Below are 10038 nucleotides of genomic sequence, written 5' to 3' on the forward strand. Positions count from 1 at the left end.
AGCTCCCCCAGTGCCTTTTCTGAGGTTCATTTCATTGTGTCTTTGTGCTTTTTTTCTCCCTTCCTCCTTTGAACAAACAGAACAGAACAAACATGACCTATGAGAAAATGTCCAGAGCCCTGCGCCACTACTACAAACTAAACATTATCAGGAAGGAGCCAGGACAAAGGCTTTTGTTCAGGTAGCACTTCCTTTTTCTCCTTTCCTTCTTTTGGGAGGATGCTGTTTTCTTTAAAGAACGGGGAGTGGGGGGAGACTGTTAAGATCTCTACCTGCCTATCGGATACCCAAAGCCAATCATTGCTACAAACTGGATACCGGGTACTGGTTTCTTAGGATTTAAGGAAATTATTTTTTTAACTTACGTCTGTCCTGTAATAAAGCCAAAACTAAATGAACAGAATCTGACTCACCTTTAAAATAACGCAGTGATCAAATAATATTATGTAGCATTAAAGTCCGGTGTAGTTAAAAGCACAAAGTCAATGGCAAAACAAGGAATTAACCCTAGACTTCCAGGTTACCAACCCTGTAAGGCAACTTCCTGAACCAGTATTTGTCAAAATGCAGGTAATGACCCACAGCGAGTCACGAAATAGATTGAATGGGTCCATCACAGCTTTTTTTTTTTTAATGAAATAAAAATAGGATAGAGCTGAAAATGCCAGACTGCATCACATGTAGCAAGAATGACAGTTGATTCATGAAAATGTTGTTCCAGGTGTGTATGTACGTGATGAGTCATGATGTAAAATACATTTCTATTTCTTATAATGCATCATAGTCAGAAAAGTCTACAAGCTGCTGTACTAGAATTTTTCTCTCCAGAATTCCTCATAATGAGTTATCCTCATAGATAACCAGTTAGCCTTCCACATAGATTGCGATTCCAAGTACTATGCAAGAGAGGAGAAAGAATTAGAAGAATGGGGGATCTGAAGGACCAGTCAGGAGATGTAGAAGTAGACCTCTGGTGCTGGTAGTAGTCATTAGTGGGGCCAAGTGCAGGTTGGTAGAAGTGACATCAACAAACACAACCTTGGGTGATGGGTTTTGGCAGGTGGGACAGAAGAGAGTGACAGATGGGGCTAGAGATGTAGATTGTGAATTATCTGTATACAGGTAGGAAGTGATACCTACCTGTATGTATCAGATGAACAGATGAGCATGTATGAACAGATGAGCTCACTGATATGATTAATTTATTGGAAAGAGCGGAGAACCTGGTCTTTAGCATTGGGAAGGAATGGTAACTTAGGAATAGTAAAAGCAATTAAGATCTTCAAAAGAAACGAGAAAGGCTATTCAAGAAAGGGAAACAGAATAGAAGGAATAAAAAAAAGAACCCTCCCTTCTCTGACTCTACTGATGCCTTTTCTTCATCCTTCAACCTAAATGCAGTCCTTGGCTCCCTTTGTTCCCACTCTATACCTTTTTTATGGATGAATTGATCCCAACACACAACTTCATTTATCACCTCAGTGGTTAGGCTCTTAAATCTCTACATCCAACTCTAAAATCTCCCTGAAATTCCAAATTTGAATGTCCAAGAGTTTATTGTAGGCTGTGGTCACTTAAGTGTCACATTTAAGTATTTCAGACATGACACCTTCAAAACAGAAACTCATCTCAGATTAGAAATTCCACCCAGAGGCCGGGCGTGGTGGCTAATGCCTGTAATCCCAGCACTTTGGGAGGCCAAGGCGGGTGGATCACAAGGGCAAGAGATCGAGACCATCCTGGCCAACATGGTGAAACCCCATCTCTACTAAAAACACAAAATTAGCTGGGCGTAGTACCATACACCTGTAGTCCCAGCTACTTGGGAGGCTGAGGCAAGAGAATTGCTCGAACCCGGGCGGCGGAGGTTGCAGTGAACCGAGATCACGCCACTGCACTCCAGCCTGGCAACAGTGTGAGACTCCATCTCAAGAAAAAAAGAAAAAATAAATTCCACCCAGAATTATTGAATTCTTTACTCATCAGAGGCATCACTGCTGTTTGAAGCAACCAGCTTTGAAACTAGAGTTCCCTTTGACTCTTCCTGTATCCCAGTCATTGTGCTAGATTGACCATTGGCTCTTCAGCACCATTCCCACTCTATTCTGTGTTGCAGAGGCTAGAAGCCTGGGAACTACATTTCCCAGGGCTTGTTGCCAGAAGGTCCCAGGTTGGAATCTTTCAATGACAAGCAGTTTCATGAGATCTGGGAGATGAGAAAAAGGCAAAGGCTTCCCTGGCAGTGGAAGCTGATGTCTGGACTTCATGATTCACATCGGGATTCACTTAACAATGTCTTTCTGTCTCTGGTCCACTCCTCTGCCTCATGAAACCATAATACAAACTGTCAGCTGCCCTACAACACTAATACGATTCCTTTAACTTTTGCCTTTTTAATACCTTTACCCTCAAGGCTCAACCTCAAGTCTATTGCCCTGAATGAGGCCTTCTTCGGCTGCTCCAACACACATAGCTATCATCTTCCATCATCGCTTGGGTTCCTTTGGGCCCCCAAGGGATATGATTTGCTTTTGCTTTTTTCTTTTCTTTTCTTTCCTTTTTTTTTTTTTTTTTTTTTTTTAGACAAAGTCTTTCTCTGTCACCCAGGCTATAGCACAGTGGCACAATCTCAACTCACCGGAACCTCCACCTCCTGAATTCAAGCAATTCTCATAATAATCATGCCTCAGCCTCCCTAGTAGCTGGGATTACAGGTGCCTGCCACCATGCCTGGCTAATTTTTGTATTTTTAGTGGAGACAGGGTTTCGCCATGTTGGCCACTCTTGTCTCGAACTCCTGGCTTCAAGTGATCTGCCCACCTTGGCCTCCCAAAGTGCTTGGATTACAGATGTGAGCCACTGTGCCTGGCCAACTTGTTTGTTTTTCTAGAGACAGGGTCTCACTCTGTTGCCCAGGCTGGAGTGCAGTGGTGTGGTCATAGCTCACTGAAGCCTCAAACTCTGGGCTCAAGCAATCCTCCTGCCTCAGCCTCCAGAGTAGCTAGAGCAACTACATGATTTATATTTTTAATACAGGTTGAGTATCCCTTATCTGGAATGCCTGGGACCAGAAGTGTTTCCGATTTTTGGATTAGGGATGCTCAGCCTGTAATTAACATGTGTGAAGCCCTTCTCTCTGACAACTAGATTATAAGCTCCTAGAAGGTAGAGGATTCTATTTTTTATCATTCTGTATTACACCTTTCAATAAATGATTGTTGACAGCCTGGTGTGGAATATCAGAAGCTTAATATGGGAAAGTCATCAAAAGAAGAAAGGGGTAGTTTAGGGGGCCAAGCACAGCACATCTGTGGAGCTGGCTGAGAGGGGCTCCTTATTGACTTCGGATGTGGAGGGAGAAATTTTAGTTAGGGGATAAAAGAGGAGAAAGACTGCAGATGCTACAGATCATACTGCTGGAGAAGTTTGCCAACAATGAGCAGGAAAAGTAGTAGTAGCCAGAAGATTGATAGGCTTCCAACAAAAGATCTTCTGTAAGAGAAAGGAATAGTGCTCTTCGTGAGGGAGAGATTAGTCCTTTTTGAGGAAATGAATGTTAGAAGCCAGACTTGCCACAAAATGAAGGTTTCTTGGTGTAAGACCTAGTATGTAATCAAGTGAGGTGTTGAATTGTGAGTACTCTTCACAAGATGTTTCAGTGTTGAAGATGGATGTTTAAGTGTTGAAATCATGGACTAGTGCCATTAAGCAGCTCTTTGATGAGGAGGCAGAACACAAAGAATGAGTAGGACTCAACTCGTGAGAAGAGTCAGGAGGGCTCCAGATAAGGGAAAAGCTGAAGATGTGTAAGAGAGCGTGTGCCATAATTTATACAAGAGCCTAGACCGCTAGACTGCAGTGAGTTCATACTGGTGAACAGTGGAAAATAAGAGCTTCCTAGGTAAAGATGGTAGAAGAACCCGATGAGCAGAGCAAAAGGATGTACCCTTGACTTGTTGAGTGGTCCTTGTAGGCTTTTGCACGTGGATGAATGAGAGAAAATGTAAGTTCTAAGATAGTGGTACAGGGCAGAGTATATGGGGAGAGAAAAGTATGCAGGCACAGAGGGGGACTGGAAAGGGTGCTCCTACAGTGCAGGCGGAATATCTGCAACCAGGCTGCCTTCCTGAGCCATTGTAAATCATGGTCGAAACATGTCATTGATGTCACTTCCAGTTTAGTTTAACCCATTGAACAGGAAGATGAGGCTTGCTGTACACCCCAGTTGCAAAGGTAGACAGACTAACGAAGGTTCATTGCTGTCATTTTGGGTGAATCCGTGATAACGTTGTAAAAGATTCTCTCTTTTTTTGCCTTTCTAATTTTCCAGAAGCTCCACTAAGTTGTCCTATTGTCAGCATTTTTCACTTAACATTTAACTATATCCTTTGAAATGTAAGTTTTGAATACCATTTCCTGGGCTCACAGTCTGGAATGGAAGTGGATATACAGCTCTCGTGAGTCTGTAAAATCTAATCCTGTAAAAGAAAGAAACATATAGACATGGTCTGGACAAAGGCTTTCCTGTATGGTCATGCAGTAATACACCACACGGTCCCAAAGGGTGCTCACTACCTCACAGACATCCTAGACTTTTTTTTTTTTTTAAATAATTAGGATTTCACTTTGTCACCCAAGTTAGAGTACAGTGGCATGATCATAGCTCACTGCAGCCTCAACCTCCTGGGCTTAAGGGATTCTCCCACCTCAGCCTCCCAAGTAACTAGGACTACGGGTGCACACCACCATACCCAGGTTATTGTGGTTCGTTTTGGTTTTTTGGTTTTTTTTGTTTTTTTTGGTAGAGGTGGGGTCTCGCTATGTTGCCCAAGCTGGTCTCAAACTCCCTAGGTTCAAGTTGTCTTCCCACCTTGGCCTCCCAGTGCACTAGGATTATAGGCCTGAGCTACCATGCCTGGCCCTAGTCTTTTTAAATAATCATTTTGCCACTTTTTAGACAGTCAGAGAAAGGGGTACCTTTTCCTAATTTGCACTAAGTTAGCGTTAATCTCGGGGTTCAGTAGCTCTCCAGCTGTATAAGATGATGGAGACTTGCTTTATACACAGGCTAGAGTTCAGAGTGAAGACAGCTTTAGGAAAATGGAATCTCTTAACTCCTCCACTTCTTCCAAAGGTTTATGAAAACCCCAGATGAAATCATGAGTGGCCGAACAGACCGTCTGGAGCACCTAGAGTCCCAGGAGCTGGATGAACAAATATACCAAGAAGATGAATGCTGAAGGAACCAACAGTCCACCTCAGCGGGCCAGCAGCCCAGGGAGCCCCTGCCCACCAGGATTGCTGGAGGTGTGACGGAGCAGGCGGGCTGAGGAGAGTGGAAAAGGAAGCGACCCAGAAATGGCAGGGACACTTCTCTTGCAGACGAAGAGGGACCCTGGAGCACCTTGGACAAACCACCCAGCAAAGGCGGGGCTGGAATTCTGGCAGAGGGCATGAGCCTGGGACTCGCATGTCACGTTTCCTTCTCATTTGGAATCTCCATCTGTAATTCCTCACCCTCACCCTTCCACCGTTGTTAGTTTCATGGTGTTTTTGTTTTTATTTTAAGAACATGCAGTTTGACTCTTCATCATTCATCTAGGGGAAGACATCCAATGTTGTTTTCCTATGGAAATATATATCTATTATATATATATTTTTGGCAAATCTCACACAGTGCGGCAAGCCCAGCTGGTCAGGAAAGAGAATACTTGCAGAGGGGTTCAGGTTCCTCTTTTTCCTGCCACACGGATCAGGTTTGTTCCTGTTACTGTTGGGTCTTGGCTGAAAAAAAAAAAAAAATGCTTTTAAAAAAAAGATAAAATGAAAAGGAGAGCTCTCTTTTTCTCTCTCTTGCTCTGTTCTTCCCTTGGTCCCCTCTGTCCTCCCTCCCTGCCTGCTGTTGCGATTCAGATGCCTTCTGACAGAGTTCAGCCTCTTGGAGAGTCTTGGGGGTTGTTGGCACCTAAATAGAGTCAGGGACCTGGGTGCTTTGTGGCCAGCAGTACAGAATCCAACCCACATCCCAGCATTTGGCCACCCATCTGAGGGAGGCCAGAATCATCACAGATGCTGCTGTACTGCAGACAGATACATGCTAGTCCAGAGAGCCACCCCTGAGATGACTGTGAGAACCATGCGTCTAAGGCGTAAGATAAGGACGGAAGACCGTCCAAGTTACTTAGAAGGCCTCGGCAGTTGGGATTAGCTTGGGAGCGCTGCAAAGTGGAAAATATGAAAAGACCACACAGGCCCAGCAGTCTAGAAACTGGGCAAAAATATTCTGCAGTGGAGATTGATTTTTCCAAAGCAGGTAACAGAGGCTGGTGAGGAGAGATCCTCTGTGCTCCATTCCAAAGGCCATCTTGCCGTCAGTTTCATGCCTTCGCCTGATTTTTTTTTTTTTTTTTCCTAGCCTTTTTTAAAGTTTCCTCGTCTCCACTGGACACAGAGCATTGGAGACGGAGGATCCCAAAGGGCAGTCTCAGTTGCAGTCAGTGTTTGCCCAGCCTGGGCAGACAGGAAATTCCTCGGATCCATTACTTTTCTTTCATTCATAGCTATGTCTCAGAAAGGACCCATTTGTGGCTCTTTTTCACCTCAAAATAAGATCGATGGTATCTTGTAAAATGAGGGTAGTGCCACTTCTTAGTATTTTTGATGATAACAGATATTTTTAGAAAGCTGTTTTAGTTTTTTTTTTTTTTTTCCTTTTCTAGCCATCTAAATTGACTCTTCCAATATAGGTCTCAGAAATCCAATCTTTGGAATACAATTTCTTTTAATCCAGATTAGATCTGCCTTACAAAGCACCCCCTCCTCGTTCCCCTCTGTTTCCTCCACTCAGCTGGGGGAGCAACTCACAGCTCCTCCAGGATACATATGTGCCCTCAGCAGCAGCTCCCAGGGAAGTTACCAGACCCCCGGGCTTCTCCCCAGCCTTTTCTGAGTTGAGTCAGACCCGTAGAGTTTGGGTCACACAGGCAAGGGGAATTTTCCCTGGGCCTTACTGACAAGGACACCAACCTAGGGTGCGAACAGATGGACTGTGGTTCAAGGACACTGGAATTGAACTGATCAAGGCTCTCTTCAGCCTTGGTCTGTCCCTGCCTCTTATCAGAGCACAGGTAGACACACGGGCGTAGCCAACCCACTCCTACTGTCACAGGTGCCCCACCATTCGACCTTCCAGGAGGTCAGGGGCCTTCTATGTGAGGTGAGCGGGTCTCAGTCTGCTTGAATGGTGATGAGATTCTGCCAGATTTCAGCACACTGCAGGTGTCTTTTGAGAGCGTTCAGTAGGACATGGTGATCCCTAATTCAGCCTCTAAGATGACTGGTATTTGATCTCAAATGCAGAGATTAAGCCAAATACCTGATGTATTATGAAAGCCACTGATTTTAAGAATGGACAGAAAGGGATTTGTACTGCATCCCTCTGTATGAATATGAAATCAGAGACCAGGGCATGATGTTGCTCGGGTTAGAGCCTCTCAGTCTGGCCTCTTCACCCAAGTGCAAGAACTCAGTCTCTTACTGCTCAAAGAATCTTACAGTTGAATTACGGAGGGAAATTCCCTTTTGCCCCAAGAGTTTCTATATTTAAAGCAATATCCCAGGAGAATAAGTTAGACTTAGGATGATACCTTCAGCCACTTGAAGAAGAAATAGAAGGCACTCATTCCAATATAGTCTTTATTTCCCATTCAGATACAGGTTGAGCATCCCTAATCTGAACAGTTAAAACCCCCAAATGCCCCAAAATCCAAAACTTCTTGAATGCTATGACACCATCACTGGAAAATTCCACACCTAACACCTTTGCTTTCTTCTGGTTCAATGTACACAAATTGTTTTATATAGAAAATTATTTCAAATATCATAAGATTACCTTCAGGCTATGTGTATAAAGTATATATGAGCCATAAGTGAATTTTGTGTTTAGACTTTGTGTCCATCCCCAAGATTTCTCATCTATATACAAATATTCCAAGATACAAAAAAATTTTAAAATTCAAGACCCAGAACACTTCTGGTCTGAAGCATTTCAGGTAAGGGATATCCATCTGTACTACCAATAATGATTTTGTAATCCCCCTAACTGCAAATGTCCTCTTCATTTGTTCTTTATGAGAAGACCTGGGTAGTGCCAGCACCTGGATACAGTATTTACACCCTGCAGACCCTAAAGATTTCAGATTGAATTTAGCAAACCTTGATGAAGTACCTGCTGGACACAGTGAGGCACCCAAAGCTCAATCAGCCATAATCCCTGCTTTCAGAGTTTAGATTGTACTTGCCTAATCCACCCAGCATGAAATTTCTCATTTCAACACTAAGGACTAGGGGTGTTGTCAGGAGACAAATCGGAAGTCAGGAGAGGAAAATGCAGAGGAGCCCTGCCATGTGATGGATCTGTACTCTCACTTGGGTCTTGAAGTTCTCATTCCTACATCTCAAGCTAGCCAGGCCGTCTCCTCTGTATCAGAAGAAAGCACTGGTAGTTGGCTAGACTGGCTATGTTGAAGGTAACATGAACTCTAAGATCTTGACCCAAGGCGACTTGGTCTTGCTTAAGGTGGCATCACCCATGTTCCAAATCCTTTGGGGAGGTGAGGGCATCCCCACAGAAAAAGAGGAATGACAGACCAATGGATTTTCTCCTTTCAACAGTATGTTTGGAACCCTCTTATCCAGTGTCTCTTGATACTGATCTCTTGTCCAAATGAGAATGTCGCTTTAGCTGAAATTCAAATGGCTGTGACAATGTACTGAAATGATGAAGTAAACCACCATTCCCACCTTTTACTGCCTAGGCTCCAAGTCTGAATACATTTTTGAAATAGGAACTCCCTTTTGCAAAAAAGAAACCTGGGGGTCAGGGAGGTGAAGTGACTTGCCCTAGGAGCAGACAGCATGCCAAGAACGGAATTAGGATCAGGATCCAGCCTGGGCTTACCTTATCTGGCCCATTCCCACCCAGGAAACTGAAGATAAAAGATTTGGGAAAACACATCAAGAAGAAGGGGCAGTTTTCTTTGCCCAAGTATTTGGTGCTAGTCAGAGGCTGTTCACTCTCTCCTGCTCCTCTTCGGAGTAGAAATAAAGGCTGTGACACAAGGAAGCCAGTGGGGTGGGAGGGGGGCACAATAATCCCTGCCTAAAACCCACAGAAGACTAACCTGATACTCTTGACCCAACTGCATCAACACTAAACAACTGCAGACCCCCTGAATCTTTCACACATGCCAAGTGAACATTCTTGATGATTTCTCTTTGTGACTGCAACCACCTGCAAACCAGAACGAATCTAGAATTTCCTTTTTCCCTCCCTTTTTGTTTAGTTTCTAATCTCTTGTTTATGAGGTGTGGGGTTTATAAGGGACTGAATCAAATGAATGTAACAAAAAAGAAAAAACAAAAACAAAAAAAAATGCCTTTTCTCAGGGCCAGTGAGTTGCAAATAATTTTTAAAGAAAAGCCTATAATTACATCATCTCAATAAATTTTTTATAAAAAAAAAAAAAAACAAGTCCAGAGTCTCTGTTTTTAATAATATGAAATGCAGTCGGACAAGGTGCTCTGATGAGGTAAATCCTGTCTCCACTCAATTATGGCATAAAGGGCAGTCAGTGGTTTTTCCCTGGCAGGAAGCCTCCACTGCAGAGCAGTCTGCAGGCGATCTTTAGACAAGTGGCACCGGAAAAGTCAGAGTGAAGCATTCCGATCTGAGCAGCTGCCACAGGTGGAAAAATTGCCAAGAGGAACCCCGATCAGAGATGCTTGGGACCCATGCTGTGGTGAAGGTTTATTAGCTCACCGAGAACTTAGCAATGCCTGGTCCTCACACAATAGAATTGCCCCTTAAATCTGCTGAGATCAGGGGTCTAAGCCTACAAGGTGATGAAGGTGTAAGGGCTGGGATAGATCCTATGACTAAATACAGGACTGTAATGACCTAGAAAGTCATCACACCGCTCAGAGCCAGCCCACATGCTCAGAATGTCCCAGCCAACCTGGCCAACAGAGCCACCCGCC

At 43.9% G+C, this 10038-nt stretch overlaps 1 protein-coding gene across 5 annotated transcripts in view; it reads left to right on the plus strand.

Annotated features, from left to right (window-relative positions):
- Positions 1–9418, plus strand: part of ETV6 (ETS variant transcription factor 6) — a 248663-nt gene extending 239245 nt beyond the window's left edge. For 3 of the 5 annotated variants that reach the window (XM_021922053.2, XM_017945671.3, XM_021922055.2), the window contains 2 exons: positions 81–181; positions 5135–9418. In XM_021922053.2, coding sequence (XP_021777745.2) covers positions 81–181; positions 5135–5240 — 207 coding nt within the window. In that variant the 3' untranslated portion in view covers positions 5241–9418. The remainder of the gene's footprint in view (positions 1–80; positions 182–5134) is intronic. The other 2 variants (XM_021922054.2, XM_021922056.2) reach the window with 1 other exon arrangement.
- Positions 9419–10038: the final 620 nt, after the last annotated feature.

The sequence above is a fragment of the Papio anubis genome, chromosome 9, assembly GCF_008728515.1.
Source record: "Papio anubis isolate 15944 chromosome 9, Panubis1.0, whole genome shotgun sequence".
Classification (NCBI taxonomy): Eukaryota; Metazoa; Chordata; class Mammalia; order Primates; family Cercopithecidae; genus Papio; species Papio anubis.